The sequence below is a fragment of the Hippichthys cyanospilos genome, chromosome 15 (assembly GCF_059441005.1).
Source record: "Hippichthys cyanospilos isolate Australia breed blue-spotted pipefish chromosome 15, RoL_Hcya_1.0, whole genome shotgun sequence".
NCBI lineage: Eukaryota > Metazoa > Chordata > Actinopteri > Syngnathiformes > Syngnathidae > Hippichthys > Hippichthys cyanospilos.
The window spans coordinates 4,038,554-4,058,518 of NC_142383.1; the positions used below are offsets into that span (position 1 = coordinate 4,038,554).

Consider the following 19,965-nt stretch of genomic DNA (forward strand, 5'->3'; position numbering starts at 1 on the left):
ATTGCAAAAATCAACACAGAGTACAACTTTAGAATTGTTTCAACATCAAACGAACGCTATCTTAAATTAAACACATTCAAACTCATGTTTGACTGCCCACTTTAAAGTCTCTCTTATTATCCCCAAACAATTACTGGCTGCTCTAAGCCAGAATAGCCAGAATTCTGAGCAGGTTTTGCGCAATGACTGCAAATTTGAACAGTCAATAATCCATTTCATCTCATCTGAGGCCCTAATTTGGTTGGAAAAAAACAGGCCTAAATCATGATGCTGTTGCCATTGCATATAGTAATCCATTTGGTGATAAACAACGTTTTGTTTATGCTGAACATGCTGAACGGCCAAAAAAGTTTTGACCTCGGTTCCATGTAGATTTTGTTCTCGTCAAATCGTTTTATCCTTGAAGAAAAACTGTAAATATGGGACACTCTTTAATGAAGATGAAACACTAAAAGCCCCTATCCCATTGAAAGGGAAAGGTTGGCAAGTGTTTGTGAAGGTAGCAGCTCTTGTGATTTCGTCAAGTTTTGTTCAACGTCACAATTGTTCTTAAGACATACCAAAACAATGTTAATTGTTCTAAAACTGTCTTAATTGTTTCTCATGTCCAAGGAAAATTTTGAGTATTATGAAATATTTCTTGGGACATGAGAAACAAGACAGTCTTGTTTTTCAAGTCCCAAGTAAATTTCAAAGATGTTTCACACGAATCCCTGACGTGAATGCACATTCTCTACCTTTGACTGCAGTCACAAATGTCTAATAATACATATGTTAGTGGGTAGGGGACACACTATTCAATTCATACCTTTGTGGACAACCCTATGCAGCAAACACAACTCTAAGCAAATCAACATTGCCGCGCGGTGCAAAAAAATATTAAAACAGTTTCTGAACAATTAAGACTGTTTCAAAATGTCTGGAAAATATCTTAAGAACAACTGCAACCGTGAGTGAAACCTGCCATGAGCAAAGGAGCTGTTACCTTCACCGATTCGAGACACCGTTCGCCCCTCCCTGGAATAGGGGCTTGTATGTTAGGCCATTATTAAACACACCACTCTTGGCCATTGTTGACAAATTTCAAGGGTTCTTGAGTGTATGAAATTTTAACATATACGATACAATAATACAATACCCAAAAAAAAGTTGATTTTATATATCAATATAGGATAGTGATAAAATAGCATATGATAAAATACATATAAACAAAAAAATCAAATGTATTTTTCGAAAGCATTGGATGCTAAATTAGTACACAGTACTGTATGTGTGTGTTATATATATATATATATATATATATATATATATATATATATATATATATATATATATACACACACAGTGGCCCCCGGTTTACGAACTCCCTGATTTACGAATTTTTCATCTAACGAACGGGGACCGCAGCGTTTTTTGTCCCCCTCTTACGCACAAACCTTTCGTCTTACGAACAATCTAACATGCCAGTCAGTGTGTCCGCACTATTTTGTTCGCATTGCTGCATCAATAAAAATAACTATTCTCGCATGTCACGGAAACGCCAATATGCTATTGGTCTTATAAGGTCACAGTCACGGTCTCAGTCACGGAGATGCCGATATGCTATTGGTCGATTAAGGTTACAGTCACGGTCTCAGTCAAGGAGATGCCGATATGCAATTGGTCGATTAACTTCAGTCACGGTCTCAGTCATGGAGATGCGGATATGCTATTGGCCGGTGTCACGTCAATCACAGAAATGCCAACATGCTATTGGCCGAACGCCCTCATCGAGCTGGTCGGTGTGTTGTGAAGACTTTGCAAACTTTATCTGTTAGACATGGCTTCTAAAATTGCAAGTGGCGGTAAAGGAAGAAGTAAGAGGATGATGACAATAGAAATGAAGCGGGAGATAATAAAAAAATACAAAGGAGGCGCACGCATAGTTAGTATGGCCGTAACCGCTCAGCAATCTTCTAAGGGCAAGACTTTCCTTGCCATGGGGCGGACTTCGGTCAACAACAAAATGGAGAGGCTTCTTCTATAATGGATTAAAGAGAAGGAAATCGCCAGTGATATGTTTGAGAAAAGTTCTCGTTCAAGAAAATAAATAAATTAATTCTGCGGGTTCGTCTCTGCTCCCCTCTGCCTCCACCCACCACCTGCTCAAGTCACGTAAATGTCATTTTTCCTTTGTATATTTATGTTATTTAATTTAACTGTACAGTAGATTATGTTACTAATTTTTAATGTGTATAAAGTCGTGATGTTTTTACCTAAGGTTTTTGCACGCGTTGCACGCATTCACTAATTAACATAGGTTTGGATTGCCCGTCATACGAGCAATTCAAGTTACGAGCAAAGCCGCTGAACGGATTAAGTTCGTAACACGGGGGCCCACTGTATATATGTATATATCTCACAGTGGTGGACCGTCAGGGCCAGCAAGGCCTTCTCCGCTAGCCTGCTTTGAGCAAATGATGGTGCACATCAGACAATGCTTCTCATAAAGACAATTCTTCCCAGGTGCGTGTTTTATAGTGGGCAGGGCAGCTTTAAGTCACTCATCGGTGATTGGGCACACACCTGACTTAAATTGTTTGGTAAAAATTGGTTTCAATTGCTCTTTAAATATCCTTAGGCAGAGGGTTCAGTTACTTATTCCTCCCCCTTCTGTCATTGTTTGCATGCTATCCTCATTAAAAGATGAAAAACCTATAAATGTTTGGGTGGTTTTAGTTAAAGCAGACAATGTTGTTTCATCTGTGTGATTTTAACAAAGATCAGATCACATTTGGTGGTGATTTCATTCAAAAATGTGAGAAATTCCAAAAAAATTCAGATACTTTTTCATACCACTGTATACACCGTGCTAACTGTCAATTGAGAGCCATTTTGAAAAATCCAATTGGCAAAAAATTGGAATAACTTTGGTGTTAAATGACCGAAAATGACATTTTGGCTTTGTTTTGTCCTGTGTGACAGGATTGTGCCATGTCCTGGATGGTTTTAATTATTATATAATGTATGTATTTATTTTTAGTTTATTAACATTATTTCTAAGTATCGTGCCTTGAAACCTTGTTTATATACTGCTTGTTTAAAAAAAGGCAATAAATAGACATGTTTGACCAAATATGATGAATAATAGTGATTCAAAATCACAATTATTAATTTTGACATAATCGAGAAGCATAAAGGTAATATATATATATATATATATATATATATATATATATATATATATATATATATATATATATATATATATATATATATATATATATATATAATTACCTTCATCTCTACTATTTATTTCATAGCTTTTGTTTTGGTTGCACTCCTTTCAGAACATGGAGTTTATGTCAATCTAATCACCACAGGCACTTGAGAATCAGTAGTACTGGCCTACCTTATTTAATTAGTATTTGTAAAGGGCTGTTTATTTATCCAATCAAATTTCTCCTCCGGTTCAGTTAGCCCACAATGTCAGCATTTTTCAGTCTTTTCAATACTTGGTCAGAGCCAGTCAAGTTTGACTGGCAAAACATGTTTGTAGCAATCTCCAGGTATTAATACGTTAAAAAAATTTGCAAGTGTGTTGAGTATGATTTCTAAATATATTTCTGCTTTTGTTTTAGTGAATTTATTGGATAAATATTGATTCTGAACTGCTCAGATTACGCACATGGCACAGTTCTGTATAATTGTTGTGTGTTTTTTGTTGTTTTTTGGGGGGTGACGTTCTGATGTACAGTAATCGTGAAAGTGGTGGTATTGAGTCGAGTAAATTCTAAGTGAATGGGGAAGTCATGTCAAAAAATTATTTACAACAAAATATCATATGCGCAACAACAAGTCTAAACATATTATTCACTGATAAATATTGTGTTTGGGGAAAATGAATTGAGACACAAAATCTGCACATTTTTATCCATCTCAGAGCATAGCCATTTTTGCACTTGCTGTTGAACAAAAATGACATCTCTGTTGTTCAAGAATGAGATGACGACCAGTCTTAGTTGACCTTTCATTAAGTTTGGTCATGTGACAATCACAAGCTGAGCTGCGATTCAGGTGATTACCTGAGACCTGATCAACCGTGATGTCATTTTCAGTCAGCAGTAAGTGCCACAGTGACCACCTCTTGATATGGATAAAATAGGTGGATTTTTATGCTTCATTTATGTGTCACAGAAGCAATATTAATTAGATCTCGTGTGTAAACTAGCAGTGCCCCGTAGAACATATTATTGTTAAAAAAAAGACTTTCCCTTCAAACAACAGGGATCAAAATTCAAAGCTTAACAACGTGAACGTATAAATAAATAAATAAAAAAACAGATGCAAACAAAATCGTGTGGTTTGTATAACCGGTTATGATTCACGGAAGGCCCACAATGATCACGAATATATTGCAAGACTTCAACCACGTCCAGAGTTGAAGCCTGCAACTTGACGCTCCACCTTCCAAATCAGTCAATGCCATCATAACGCATAATGAGCGACCCCTGCCGTACACCATAGAACCTCAAGGTCCCCAAAAAAGCATAATTACGCGGACATTCATATGGATGAATACTTGTCTTCACATTGCGTGATAACATTTTTCTTCTCATGTCACAGTAAAATTTGTGAATTTTGTCGTGGCGAGGTTAAAGTTCGCTCGGACTGGTGAGCAAAGATAAAAAGCCAGCGCAATATCACACTAAATAAAGTCTGACTTACACTAGAAGCATACTCAAGATGAATAAATTAAGTGATGCGTAATTAATACGTAGAAAACAACGAGGCATATGAGCCAGTGCCATGTGTTTACAGTGGAAGCTGCTCACCCTTCAATGTTTATGTAGCTAGCATAGTGCTGTATATATGTAGGTGAACTAACAGAGCCCCAAACTATATTATATTCCCCAAAATATTAAAACATATTTTCACTTCATTTTTATTTGAAGGAGGTGCTATTCCACGATCTTCGTATTTGTCGATTTGCTGATATTTGTGCTGACTGCTAGCTAGCTAAAAAGCTAAACAAGCAAATAGACCGGCAAAATTTCAACACAGACGAAGCATGATCGGCGTTTGGTCGACGACGGAGAAGGAATTCGGTTTTGGTTTATTTTGAAAGCTTAACGAAGACAGAAGCACGACGGTGCCTTGGACATGAACCATGTATGAATAAGAGAGGGAGCTTAGCATAGAACGCGTTTGTACACACTATTCAGGTTCCGGGGCGCAGCATCTTCCTACACGTTCAGCTGCCCTCCGGTAAGCACAAAAGCAGGAGAGCATAGGCTGCCAGCGGGAAATTGACAACAAACCGACGACTACACTCAGGTCAACCATCCCGCTTTGTCACATAGCCCCCCGCGAACACTGGAGCAATACATACTTAATAACCCGTACGAAGCGAAAAGTGAAACGAGCTTGCAGTAGATAAGGTTCACTTACTCACCTCGGTCTCTACCGAAGCCATGGTGCCTGGACCTAAGCTCCGCCCATGCACGATTACGTCACGCGGCTTGATTTTTTTTTTTTTTCCTCCGAGATGCAATATCAAACCGATGTATAAATCTCGCAATCTGAACGTTTAAATAGTCATCAATTAGCTGGCAAAAGGAACAAAAATACTAAACAAAATTGCTGAAAAAATATTTTAACGTTCACAGCTTGATAAAGCCCACTGAGTCAGATTTTACAAAGACAAAAGCCTCGTTGCCTTGTCATATGATGCACACAGGCATCTATTGCATCCTCATCTGTGATCAATAACTGATCAATCAAATAGTGGGTGTGTATAGAGAACCCCAGCACACCATACCTTCACATCAACTGCAACTTGACATGCCCAAGATTCTCACTAAGATAAGATCGTTTATCATTAAGAGGATGGAGACCAGTTTCTCTGTTGAGGACCGTTTTCCACTGCAGTGTTTTAGAATCCTGTCTCAACATGGCTCCATTGTGAAATCAGTTCCCCGAAACCAACATTAAACATGCGTTAATTTTTAAAAAGTGTGGTATTTGCAAAGGCACACGGGCTTCAAAAGAAGCTTAAAGGCTGTCAAATGGTGATTTTTCACAGTAATGTTGAGTTGATTACATTATTGATTACGCTATCTGAGACCGTCTGTAGCCTGTATAGATACAAGATTCACACAGAAAACAATCAATTTTAGTGGCGTAAAAATCATGGTCTGGCTTAATATCCAGTATGGGGTCATGAGAGGTGGAAGTCAATATCAAATGGCCTAAAATACCTAGCGGAATTAGCCACCTTTTATATTCCCAATTACAGAAGGGGTTAAATTTTGCAGCAGGCAGGTACTCGCAGGCGGGCATCGTATAAAACAATTTTTACAATGTTATTCAATTCCAAAAAGATCAAGGTCCTCCAGGACTGGCTGGCCCAGGCATCAGACAAATAAACATCATAAAGCGTCTGGGATAAAAAGAAAGAGGAAGCACGGATGCCCAAATCCAAAGAATCTTGGTGAACTCTGGGAGGCATGCAGGACTGCATCCTTTGTGATTCCTGATGACTTCATCAATAAAGTGTATAAATTGTTGCCGTGCTGAGTGGATGTGTCCTTCAAGCTTGTGGAAGCTGTACAAGGTATTAGATGTGACTCCCCAGTACGACTTCTTAATTCACTGATGTTGCCGTATGTTTTTGTATTTGAAGTGTATTATTCGTTTAATTTTCACTTTACTCTCTAGGTGACAAACCTTTTATCAATCAATCAAGACTCTTTTTACAGTTTTCTGTCAGCAATTTAGTACATTCATTACAGTTTGGTTTGAGCTTTTCTCTCTCTGAAAACAATATATGAAATATATATATATATATATATATATATATATATATATATATATATATATATATATATATATATATATATATATATATATATATATATATATATATATATATATAATATATACAATTTATGCATATATGAAACATCAAACAGCCAGTCAAGCTCAGTGTCCACAAATGAGCATTCACACAAACATTCAAACCAGGGGAGATTCCAGGGTCAGAAGCAAGACATGACCATTTTGTACATCATGTAAAATAAAACTAATTTTGTACATTTCAGCACCATTTTTTGACACATTTATGAGAGAGAAGAACACTTTTTGGTCTTGGGCATCTAATTAACTGTACATTAACATATTTTTCGATCTTGTTCAAAATTTGAACATTTCCTTTTTTTTTTATAGCTACTTATCCTCAACTAGACGCCTGTCCCAGGCAGACGTTGAACAAACAAATTGAACAAACATGATGAAAAAAAAGTGTATTGTGGCGAGGCGAAGAAACCACACGTTGCTGTGCTAGTGGAGATCTTTACTCTTCGCATGCGATCACAAAAACGGATACAACAAAGTCCAAAACAGCAAAGACAAAGCCAACAGGTTCAAAGCATCAAAGGATCATAGCAACATGCCTAATGGGTGATTGATAGACATGGTCCTAGTACCCGCCCACAAAATTTGCAAATTAATGTTTTAAAATGTTTAAATGATTGCTTGGAAGTGATTTACAAATCACCAAACCTTTTGTTATACAGTACCAGTACTTACATTGTTATGTATGAGGGGCTTGCAGCAAGATGCAATATTTTCTAAGACCACACCTCTATTATAACGTGTGTCTTGTTAGTTTTTCCAAAGGTTGTACTATTTTTTTTTCCTTCATTGTTTATTGTGGACTGCTGACAATAATCGGGTAGTTGGAGAAATAAAACAAACAACAAAGGATAGACCAATACAATTTCATATTATTATTCAGGTTTATAAAAACAAGAATATTTTGTTTTCTAAATTGACATGTTTTTTGTTATTTTTGTCCCTAACCAGAAAACGCAAGGATTTTTTTTCAATAATTTCATAGTTCTCCTGTTACAGGGTGGAATCACTGTCTGCTCACCAAAATACTTGTAGTACCATTCCAAATCAATGGATGGCAAACGCGTGCAAACGCTGTTTCCAACCGCTGTTAATTCTGACATGAAAAAGAAGACGATGACGCTATATCAGTACGAAAGAGGTCCAATTCAAATGTTGTCTGATCTAACAAACTATTCTTGATTTTAGTTTTCATTTTACAAATTAACATAGTTGGGCCATTGCTTACCGGCGATGTTTGGAAAGTCAGTGGCCAAGCGGGAAGTGAGTTCCATGCTTTGATTTTAAAGTTTGCAAGTTTAAGAGAACCTTAACAACGGTTGTCAGCTGATTTCAACATGACCCAACAAGCTGCTGCGTTGCAGACCTACAACAACGAACTCGTCAAGTGTATGTGATTTATTTCTTTAATTGACTAGCATAATTAAGTTTCTCCGAAGTACGGCGATGTTTTTCCATATCATGGCGGCCTTAATTCCACAGGAACTTGTCCTGAGCTATTCAAAGATAGAAGACGCTTAAGTGTTAAAAAAAAAAAAAAAAAACACAACACACACACACACACACACACACACACACACACACACAACTAATGTAGTCAGTGTATTGCACGTTACGTTGCTGCGTCGCATTAGTCCACATAGCCATGATGTAACTAAGCCATAAATTCAACATTGCTTCATGTATTTAACCTCTGTAGATGCAAGGTTGTAGTTTCTTGTGTATAGCTTTAAAGTTACTCTGGCCTGTGATCTAATCAGGCGAGAGAAAGGAAAATATTGCCAATTTGCATTTGACGAGCACTGAAGCTTTTATTCATTTATTTATTTATTTGTTTTTTAATTATATTTTTGTCTCTTGCAGGTTTTGATGACTTGTGTTCCAAGCGGGACGATTTACGCTGTCAAATCAAGCTGGAGGAAGAGGAAAAGGAACGACTCCAGCATGACATTCACAGCCTCTCTGAGAGGCTGAGCAGAGTCAATGAAAGCTTGGCACAAAAAATGGCTGCACACGACACCATCAACCGCACCATCGCAGAGACTGAGGCTGCGTACACCAAGGTTTTGGGTCTGATTATTGACTATCATAAAAGGATACAAAATATTTTGCCATTTTCAGCAGTAAAAAGGAATAAATTTGTTATTAATTAACTAAAATCATTTTCATGTACAATTAATTCATTTACTCCCAAAGCTACTTATTTATACTATGTTTCTCAAAACTTTTCAAGGGCTTAGCTAAAGGAGTTTATGAAAATACTTGGTGCTAAATTACCGTAAATCCCCAAATATAGGATGCGCCTGTGTATAAGATGCACCCTTAATTTTGGCGTCAAATTCTGGTATGGGAGGGTGGTATAAAATACAAAATGTACACAAATTACATTACGTCAATCATAAAACTGAGTTGCAAAAGCTATTAATTTCAAGGGAAATACCTGGCACACACAAAAAATGCAAACGAGCTAAACGCATACAGGGCACCACTATATAACATGATGAAGATAAGAACTAATATTAGCTTGCATGTTAGCCACACTCACATGTTGTTGGATCAACAAAGAAACTAATTTTGGGCATATTATCATACATCAACATTCTTACAAAGAAATACAACTTACAGGCAGTCGTGGGCCAGATTTCACAGAGACAAAACAACATGTGCATCACCGACTGACTGCTCTCAAAACCACACCATCCTTCTCACTACAAAATATAATGTCAACAGCGGCCAGAGGCGGCGCCAAAAAACAAAGCTCAAGCCAAACAAAGCACAAATGAATGAACTGTTTACTAAATCAGTTCCAAAACTTTATTTCAGGTGGGGCCCATGCGGACTAGTACCTGGCCGCACATGCACCAGTAGTGTGGCACAATGTTAAAACTATAGCAAAACGAATTAAATCTCATTTTTGTAAAGTCTTCATATTTCTTTGTGTTTATATCCTTGTTGTGGGTTAAGTTTAGGTATTTTTCAGATTCCCCAAATTGTGAGCAGTCAGTGAACACTGCGCCAGTGTAATGTTGAATGCGCTCTAAGCAATTGCTTTTTTCTTTTCCTCACAACGCAGCTCGAGTTAATTTTCCCTTAAACACCCAAAGTTGTGCACCATCTGTGTTCTACCAAGTTTATGATTGTATTTGCCAAAAGACCACAATTAATAAACGAGTCAAATGGAATACCTTTCCATGTTCTTTAACCAGTGTACACAGGGTCCAAAACTTTGCCACTCTTAAATGCATCAGGGACGTCATAATTTTTACACGATCGGCTAGGTAGTAATATTCCTGTGTGTGTGAAGGATAGAATCAGACGGTGGTTCAGTCTGCTTGCTTCTGAAAGTTCATTTTTAATGGTATTAAATGTACACGGAAAATAATAAAGTGATCAAATGAATTATAGACAAAATATGAACTTTCTACTGCTGAAAATAGCTAAATAAATTCATTTTCCCTTTTAAAGTTGTACCACAGTTTATTTTGAAACTCATTTTCCCTTTTAAAGTTGTACCACAGTTTATTTTGAAGTGCTGAATTCATAGCTAACCTTTACCCATTACTCTTTCTGAGGGCCTGACTGATATGGATTTCTTTCGGCAAGTACCAATTTTTGACAGGAACAAAAAAAATATATCAATCAGGTTAATTGGATGATTAATCACAACAGCTATAGTAGCTGAAATAACATATGTTTTCAGTTGTCTTTAAGTCTATTAGGAAAACAGTTGGGTGAGGCCCATCCTGCTGATGCTGTTCATACGACTTCACTAATGATTGCAACCTATCAAGCCAGCACTACGCTTATTAAATAAAAACGATGTGCTTCACTGTGTAAACGGCATCTTTGATCTGCTGATTTTTTTCATTTAATTTCCTGTTCTCCTCCCACAGATCTTGGAGAGTTCACAGTCTTTACTGAGTGTCCTAAAGCAGCAGGCAGGGAACTTCAGCAAAACCTCAGAGCCCCGGAGGAAATAGTACTCGTTTGTAGATTTTCATGAGCACATGAGCTGTTGGAACCTTTTGATTTATTTTAGTTTTTGCACCAATAAATGTTAAATACGATGCCATGCACCTGTCTTATTGCTAGATGCAATATGTTTCATGAAGATAACTTTGTCTTGATTGGATATGGCATACCAGGTTTTAATGTTTTTATCTCAACTTTATAGCACTTTACAAACCATGCTACACACAGATAAAAATCTGACTCGATGTTTAACAAAAATTATAAACCCGTTACAACTATTTTAAAAATGCAGTGTGAAATGTTCAAGTTGAAAGCCATCCATCCATCCATCCACCAAAGAATAAAAATGGGTTTTAATAAGAGTTAACATTTTTACAAGTACTCTTTCTTATGACAATTTTGTTTTTGCACAATCCATCCACAAACTTGTTGGGGTCACCAACCATTCATTTCCTCAACAGCTTGTCCTCACACAGGTTGCAGGTGTGCTACAGAGTAACCAGATGTCTTCAGACAGTAGGCAGGACTAAAAACTTTCAATTGCCTTAACATTTGGATGAACATTTTAGAATTCTAGTTTGACTGCCATTTTTTTTTAAATTTGAGAAATGACAGTCAAAAAATTCATTATTTAATCTTAAATGCAAACTGGTAGTGTGATAGTAACTCAGGTGCTAAAACACGTTTTTTTTCTCAAAAAAGGAAGTTAATCTCATCAGATTAATTATTTTCTGTTCTGTCAAATAATTTATTCGTAGATTAGGCAATGTAATCCTTATTTTATGATTCTTAATTTCTTGTTCTTAAGACCATTACTCAAATGTTAAAATGCACGCATCTTTCTAAAAAAAACCCAAAACAAAACAAAAAAAAAAACAGTAATTACATTCTATGTTACGTTCAGGGGGAAAAAAACGGAATCATTAATATTGTTTGATTAGGGAGTCCCAAAGTTACAATCAAGCACTGCGATTGCGTAATTGCGCAATGACACCACGAAAAGGCAACGTCAACGAATAACCTGTTATGAGTTAAAAGAGAAGCTGTTTTGTGCAATGCACATTTGAAACGAATAAGCTACCTGTGCGTGGGCTGATTTTTCTTCGACAGCGCTTTATGCATTGGATGTGTACAATGCTAATTCGAAGCTTTGTATCAGCTCAATATACAAACCACACTTTGCGTACCCTTTGATATGTGACATCAAAAAGAGCTATATTTTTTGCGTAACCGTAACGAAATACATGTACGGCCCGTATTCCGTTTACACGCGGTTGTAGCGTCGTGAGAGAACAACTCTGCCATGAGCCAACAAGCTGCCGCTTTGCAGAATTACAATAATGAGCTCGTCAATTGTAAGTGATCAAGCTTTGCTTTCTTATCTGCGCCTCTGGCCGCTGTTTGAATTTTTAAACGAATCATAAATTGCGCATTGTGAATTTTGTTATGTGTCCAACAATGTCAACAAATTACAACTACAGTACAGTATGCGTATACAGGTCTATATTGGCCCCTACATTTCGACTATGATGTTGATGACATTAAAGGGACATTTAAAGTGTGTAAAATTATGACCGTTTTTCATTAAAAATGAATCAATTAAATCACTGTAAATTTCAAAAACTTGCAAACGAACGTGTTCTTTATGACCGCCAGTATGTTTTAAATATAATCATAGGTCTTGTTATTAAATTATATTACATGGGGGGGGGGGGGGGGGGGGTGGCACTTCTCTGGAGGTGGCCATGTTTCTTAGAGCTACGGACAATGGTAAATGCAGCACATCCTGCTGGCCGTAATGAAAAACTGTCAAAATGTTACACACTATCCCTTTAAATTGAGACAACATACAACATTGTTCGATAGCGGTTGCGCAGTAAAAGGCATGTTGATGTTTCTCAGTTATTTCTGCAACCCTTGGGATAACAATGATCAGTTTATTCACGCACTCACTCACTCACTTGTGACCATTTTTGTCTGATGGTGTGATTCTTTTCTCTGTTTTTTAAATTAATGTCATAAAACGCCGAAGCCTATCTAGAATCCGTAAGAGAACAGAATCAAACCCAGAACTTTGGACTAATCACTGCACATTATGCCACCCTACATGTTTCATTCTTTTCACATCCATAATGTTTTTCCACTTAACTTACACAATGTAATTATGTGATTATGAATGTATTACACACAAGATAGTGTAGAAAACCATAGTTTTTAGTAATTGTCATAATAATCTTTCATATTATGATATTTTTTATCACGCTAATTTCAAACCGCCCAACTCTGACAAAACCGGTAAGTGTTTTTTCCCCCCTCATCCCTGTGTAGTCTGCCTTAACGATCAATTGGCAGCCTGCAGTGGGAGATTCCTCTTGATATGACTCATGATCTTTGATTGCCACAGCCAATAACGTCCACTTTCTGGTTTGTCGGCTTCACTAGCATAAATTAGCTGCTACAGCCAACTACTGCGACTAACATGTTTATGCTGCTTTTACAGAGCATTTCATGTGAATTTGCTCGAATTAGGACGGGAGCAGTGTATCGGGCTAGAGTGTGGGTCAAAAAAGCGAACCCCCATCGACATGAAATGACAGAACCCACATAACTACTAATTAATACACAAAGTGATTGATTTGAAAAAAAAAAAAACTGTCACTCGATGGTAGTTAATTTCAAATCATGTATATTGTGCATTTATATTTCTTTTTTAATATTATTGTGCAGGGTAAATGTTATTGTAGCAAATGCCATATTTTATATTTTATTAAAAAAAACAGCTTAAATAATCTTGAAAAATGACTACCATTTTCTTTTTTAAATTATACATTTTAGAGACGTATTTTCAATACTTGATATTTTTGCTCATGGTTATCATACTGTCAAATTCTGATGTTGTTCCATGCCTTGCCATGCACAATATCTTGCAGGTTAAGTAAAGTCGGTTGGAGAGTATCCAAGTGCAGTCAAGTTAGGACATCGATAATTGTTTGCTGTTCCCTTTCAGGTATTGAGGAACTGTGCTCCAAGCGGGAAGAGTTGAACCGACAAATCAAGCTAGAGGAAGAGGAGAAAGAGCGACTGCAGCATGACATCCGCGTCTTCTCTGGAAAGCTGAGTAAAGTCAATGAGAGCCTAGCGCAAAGAATGGCTGCACGCGCCACCTTCGATCGAACCATTGCAGAGACCGAGGCTGCATACACCAAGGTGTGTGTCGTGCTGACTTACCCATTCATTTTTGTGAGGATACTGTGTATAACCTGTAAATCATAATAATACATCGACAACATTAATTGCATTATGAGCCTCCCATTCACTAGAGGGAGGAATAGCTCAAGCACCCCTTCATTCTAACTCATAGGTGTTGAACTTCAGTCCTCGAGGGCCGGTATCCTTCATGTTTTTTAGTTAGTTTTCTACACCCAAGACACCTGATTCAAATGGTGAGTTCATTGGCAAGCGCTGCAGGAGCTTGAATCATTTGAATCAGGTGTGTTTGAGAGAGAGGGTTCGAAAACATGCAGGATACCAGCCCTCCAGGACTGGAGTTTGACACCTTTGTCCTAACTCATTAATTCATTTAGTGGCGGCCATTTTCGGACATTTTTAACCTATCCCTTGAAAATAAATGAATGAACATATAAGAACGTACCTGGGATTAAACGTCTGGATCCATACCTGGTCCTCAAGCTATTCACTGCCCCACATTTTTTTTCTGTCGTCCATCACACCTGATTCAAATCATTGCTAATGAGATGATCATTCAGACGTCTTAAAAAGACGTAAACATTAAAAACATGCAGGATAGAGTACTAAGTTTAGACGCACATGATTCTCGAAAGATATGTAAAAACACATCTTTGGGACTGTTCAACATAATTCTAATTACCATGGGCATCTCAAGCAAGCATGAGACCGATTAGTTTTTAGAATCTTTCTGACCGATTGATGACCCGTTTCACTGAGAGAAATCAAACCAAATTCAAATTGAATTCAATCAAATTTAGGGTGGCACGATGGCAGACCGGTTAGCACGTCCACCTCACAGTGCAAAGCTTGTGCGTTTGCTTTGGGCTCCAGCCTTCCTCTGTGTTATGCATATTCTCCCCATGCCTGTGTGTACTTTGCGTGAGATTGGCTACTTTAGAATAGGGTACTCCAGTTTTGTCCCATTAGCTAAAAAGTGCATGCTCCAAGTATTCCTGTGACCCTTGTGATGGATGGATGGATGGATGGAATGTTTCATGAGATTTGCTGTTCGTCTCTCACAGATCTTAGAGAGCTCTCAATCTCTGCTGAGTGCCCTGAAACATGAAGCTGGAAACCTCACTAAAGCCTCAGAACCTCGCAAGAAAGAACACTAATGCAGAGGAAATGGATGTTAAAAGACTGTGCCTTTAAAAAAAAAATGTAACATTTGACTACAGTTAATGTTCTTTAAAGGTAACAAATCAGGCCTGTTTTCATGGTTTTCTTTTATTTTTTTTATCTCTACATTCTATATGTAATGCACAATAAAAGCACTACAGGTATACAGTATTGACAATGTTGTTGTACAATGTCAACAAGATCTGATCTACTTGTTTTAACATTTCTAAAAAGTTTTGTTTGAAACTATGAGGTAGCTGTTCATTAATTTATTTTGTATGTGCCTGCACTGCATTATACTGAGAAATGCTAATATTTTGGTCACTTCTTTTTGCATTCATAATATGTATTCGAAAATTTCAGTATCACATAATTACCACAGAAAACTGCAACCACAATAATTGACATTAAACAAATACACCTTTGACAGTTTCAATCATATACTGTATTAAGTTCATGGTACATGAAGCCAGTTTTAATACTTTTGTCACTGAAAGTAGTTATCGTTTTCATCATGGGATTCGGTTTTCAGATATTCAGCATATTCAGCAGTTACATAAATTACCACCTCAAAAATAATTAGTTCTACAAATAATGCCATCATGGGTGACAATAAAATTATTACGCCTAAGTGCTTGTGAAACGCAAGACCCGTATTACATCGAAAAAGTACAGTTGATGGTATTAAAAAAAAACAAAAAAACTTAACAGTTAAACTAGGGCTGAAACAAATCCTCAATTCATTACTTGGAAAATGCGCATTTTGTCTCCCACACTTTTATATATGTACTGTATATATAGTACAGTATATGTATTTTATAAATGTAAATTTGAAGTTGATTTTGAAGTTGTTCCTGGCGTGTCGTGACGTTAACAGCTTGTCTAGCAGTGATTGAGGGCTCAATCTACTTGCCTTTCCTTCTGATCACATTTTAACAAACCGCGCCAGCCAGTGAATTTATAGGGAAAGATTTATCTAAAATCTAATGTTTCTAGAGAAGAAAGTAGCATGTTGCTAACCTTACATTTGTTTTAAAAAATTATTGGATCATCAAAAATGTGTATTTGCTGGTCATTTATAATCAAGTGGAAATGTGTTGTTTGGTTTTCTGTCTTTATAATTGCTTTTTATTAAGCAAACTATCTAAATATTAGCTATATTAAAATGAAAAACTTTTTTCGTCATCCCCCACTCGACACGCTGACTATAAATATCATATTAATATTAGCTATAAAAATTGTATATTTGTACTGTATACCTACACCTATATCCTTTTAACAGCAACAAAAAAATAAAAGCAATATAAGTAAACTTTCAACAACTTATTTTTTACAGCGTTTATACATGTTATAACCTCGTCTAAAAAAAATAATAACCCAAGTGCCTCAAAGTACCTGGAAAAAAAAATCTTATTTTATTAATTACACTTCATGACAAAAACAACGCCTTTTCCGCGCCCCACTAGTTGAGAAGTACTGAATTAAAGGAATTTAAAGGTACTGTACATCAAAGATAAAGATAACTTTAGTCAATTCCAGCAGTTAAATGTCAATATTGTTATTATAGTGGCTCAACTAACGAACGTGGACGTCCATTTCAAAACGGACAGCAAGTGCTAAAATGTTTTTTAAAAAGGTAGCAATCAATACAGTATCCATCATTTTGAAATTGGCAAATGATCTGAAACATATGTCCACAAGGCAATTACACGTGTTCCAGTTTTATATTTATTTAACGTACATCTGTACAAGTACGACATCACTTTTTTCCCCTCAAATAAACAATTTTACACAGTGGAGGCAATGCAGACTTGAAAGACAAAAAAAAAAGTGTGGAAATGATAGTGTTTTACTACAATTTGCAAGAGGGAGTGGAAAATCAAATGCTGGTTTTGTGCACACTTCACGAGCGGTCCTTTTTAATGGGCAATTTGAAGTTATTGCTGGTGTTTAAACATAAATGTCAAAATGCAAGGAGCTCTTATCTCTTTGGTCCTTTACATCACAGATGGATCAAAGACAAATAGATACATTGTCACAGAGAATAGCATCGTTGTTCAAAAGGCAGCAGTGAGCGTCAGGTCAATGCATATTCTCACATTTGGTAAATGTTGATTCCAAGAAGTTTTTGTCATTAAGTTGCATTTTAAACTATTCCTTGCTTCATGGTCTAGTAAGAGAATGTTTATTTGCAGCATTGTGGTCATTGAGAACCAAAGGTTTATTTTTACTTTCAATATTGTGTGCATCGAGAACCAAACATTTGACAAATTGACTTTTGGCAATGCTCTAATATATTTGACATAATTTCAGAGAGTTTATTGTAGCTTTTGTTTAAGACAATCTTGTGGAATAGTGACTATTAAGAGCTTGTAGAAGTCGTTAAAAAATACATTCAACAATGTGAAAAAAGACTGTCTTGGTATGTAAACTCTAATGTGAAGTATAGCGAAGCCGCCAAAGCCAACCATAAATTCTGGAACAAAATTGAAATATCGCCAAGAAGACGACGAAAATGAAAACAAAAGCAATCCACAATTTAAGATTTAAGATCCGGTCACCATGAATAGCATTTCTCACCTTCCCTTTATTTCATGTTTGTCAAACATTTTCAACAGGATGCTTAGTTTGCCTTTATTCACATGATTAACATATCCTGTTAAGTTAATTCACTTGAAAAGTTGGAATCTTTTTGAAGGCTTTGAAATTTGGAAACGTAGTCCTGTATAGTGTTTGGCTTTGGAGCTTCCACCTTTTATGACCGCTGTTTTATAGGCTAGAAATTCAAAGAGCAACACACCCGTAGGGTCAGCTATGACGCCGACCATTTTCAAACAGAAAAGTCAAGGCTGTGGCAAGTGTACAAAAGAGGACATTGCATCCATCGGCAGTGCATTTGTCATATACAACTTCATGACGCTTGGTAAAACCTGTCCATAGCCAGCTACTGTATGTGACATACAATCAGCCGTTAAAAAACAGCTTGAATAAAGAAAAAAACAAACCTTCATTTCAAGTGCATGTATTCCAACACTGTCTACTTCTTTGCATGAGGTGCAAAAGAGCGAAAAGCATGACCGCGTCAACAGATTTCACGTCCAAGACTGTATACCAACAATCACACGTCACTGGACGACCACAAAGTCTCTAAAAAGGTCATCGACGTGACGACGAGCAGAAAATAAATGTTAATTATGATCGTCTGGTGTTACAATGAAACTGTACAACAATACTGGCCAGGGTTGAGTGTAAAGGACTGAGGCCATTACAGCAACACTTTAATCACTTGGCATCATGAGTTTTACAAAAAATGGAAACATGGTGCATTCCTTTCAATACAAAAACACCTTAATTACATTTTGTCACACGTGATCGAAACATCAGCGTTTATTTTTAGAGGACCGGCTTTCTCTCCGTGGAATGTGAGAGTATGAGAGGTCCGACGTGAGGAGATCAGTCCGAACATGCCCTCCTGCTTCTTTCAAACTTTACACGTAAAACATGATACAAAATTGTACAATAAGCAGGTCTAGGACATGCAAACCTCAATATCGAGAAGCAATAAATAGACAAGAAGCTCAGGAGGATGCGGAGACATTCGGCCCGGTGATTTACTGTACGTCACTCACCAGCAATACAGACATTTTTTGGCAAAGGTCACTTTTTCAAGCATTTATCAAAAAATGAGAGTTGCTACAGATTGACAAAAACTTCATTCGGGACGTTTGTTGATTTAGTTTATACTTGGCCTCCTCACTGTTTTCCAGTTGTTCTATCAACCGTCCAGCAGCTTCAATACAATTTGCCATAACGTGCGGAAAAGAAAAAAAAAAAAAAAAAAGGCATTTGGAAGCTTTACAGCAAGAGAAACAGCCTAAACCGTTGTGTACGAACAACAAAACTATGTGGCACCCTTTCAGATTTCTTTTTTGCATTATATTACTGCAAGCGAGGAAACACAACCTTTTAAGGTCCAAGATTTGTCTACGGAGTGTAACACTGTCACTGTGGCGGCACCTCCACATGGGCATTGGCAGCTTTTTGATCTTATCGGGAGTGTGGACTTTGAGTCCATATCGCCCAGATGCAAGTGTAAACTATGATGGACGGAAGTCAAGGGACGGCTTAAGAGAAGGGACGTCTGTCCAGGTGCTATTTCATTGGATCGGATGTTTCGACCGACCAACTGCCCGGGATTTTTTTGGAGAAGACAGTCCAGCTGCTTTTTAGGTTGGTCGACCCTAACGAATACGATCGACCGTCCGACTTGGACGATCCCGTGGCGAGTGTTGATAGTACCGTGGCTTGTGTTCCTCGAAGGCGTCGGGGAACGTGTGCTTGGGCCCGGTAAAGTTCGAATCGGTTCGGGTCCAAGGATGGCAGTCCTTGCTGGTCTCAGCCCCGTTGGTCCCTTGGATGAGGTGCTACTTCAGTGCTGATTGGACCCAGTGATCAGAAGTAGAGAGCAGGCTCGCTACTGTAGTCTGACAGGGATGAACTGTCTGCTGGTGTCAGCTGAAGTCCAGAATACAAACATAAAAAGACAAGTAAAGACTTTTAAAAAGGGTCATAACATTGTCAAATATATATTTACTTTCAACCCCTCAAGATGTTCAGTGGCATCAGCCCTATCCATACATTTACATTTTTTTTTAGGAGGGGGGAACATTTATGTACAAAAAAAAAAAATTGTAAAAAATGTAATAGCAAAAGTAACTGTATATATGTCAT

The 19,965-nt window shown here is 37.2% G+C and overlaps 3 protein-coding genes across 3 annotated transcripts in view; 2 read left to right on the plus strand and 1 right to left on the minus strand.

The window, feature by feature from the left end:
* The first annotated feature begins 7,987 nt into the window (after positions 1-7,987).
* LOC148411400 (microtubule nucleation factor SSNA1-like) lies at positions 7,988-11,233 on the plus strand. Its single transcript, XM_088434411.1, has 3 exons — positions 7,988-8,283; positions 8,758-8,957; positions 10,788-11,233. The coding sequence occupies exons 1-3, from the start codon at positions 8,232-8,234 to the stop codon at positions 10,872-10,874; spliced, it is 339 nt and encodes a 112-aa protein (XP_088290537.1). The 5' UTR covers positions 7,988-8,231; the 3' UTR covers positions 10,875-11,233.
* A 424-nt stretch (positions 11,234-11,657) lies between these two features.
* On the plus strand, positions 11,658-15,659 carry LOC148411401 (microtubule nucleation factor SSNA1-like). Its single transcript, XM_088434408.1, has 3 exons — positions 11,658-12,221; positions 13,874-14,073; positions 15,138-15,659. The coding sequence occupies exons 1-3, from the start codon at positions 12,170-12,172 to the stop codon at positions 15,228-15,230; spliced, it is 345 nt and encodes a 114-aa protein (XP_088290534.1). The 5' UTR covers positions 11,658-12,169; the 3' UTR covers positions 15,231-15,659.
* A 1,285-nt stretch (positions 15,660-16,944) lies between these two features.
* The window catches only part of tprn (taperin), a 31,351-nt gene continuing 28,330 nt past the window's right edge, over positions 16,945-19,965 (minus strand). The window contains exon 4 of the mRNA XM_088434407.1: positions 16,945-19,749. Coding sequence (XP_088290533.1) covers positions 19,687-19,749 — 63 coding nt within the window. The 3' untranslated portion in view covers positions 16,945-19,686. The remainder of the gene's footprint in view (positions 19,750-19,965) is intronic.

Bases quoted from the DNA above. Each gene is read 5' to 3' on its own strand.
- LOC148411401 (XM_088434408.1), top strand. From the start codon at position 12,170: ATGAGCCAACAAGCTGCCGCTTTGCAGAATTACAATAATGAGCTCGTC. The intron at 12,222-13,873 runs GTAAGTGATCAA...GTTCCCTTTCAG, and splicing joins CAATAATGAGCTCGTCAATT to GTATTGAGGAACTGTGCTCC. The intron at 14,074-15,137 runs GTGTGTGTCGTG...CGTCTCTCACAG, and splicing joins CCGAGGCTGCATACACCAAG to ATCTTAGAGAGCTCTCAATC.
- LOC148411400 (XM_088434411.1), top strand. From the start codon at position 8,232: ATGACCCAACAAGCTGCTGCGTTGCAGACCTACAACAACGAACTCGTC. The intron at 8,284-8,757 runs GTATGTGATTTA...TGTCTCTTGCAG, and splicing joins CAACAACGAACTCGTCAAGT to GTTTTGATGACTTGTGTTCC. The intron at 8,958-10,787 runs GTTTTGGGTCTG...CTCCTCCCACAG, and splicing joins CTGAGGCTGCGTACACCAAG to ATCTTGGAGAGTTCACAGTC.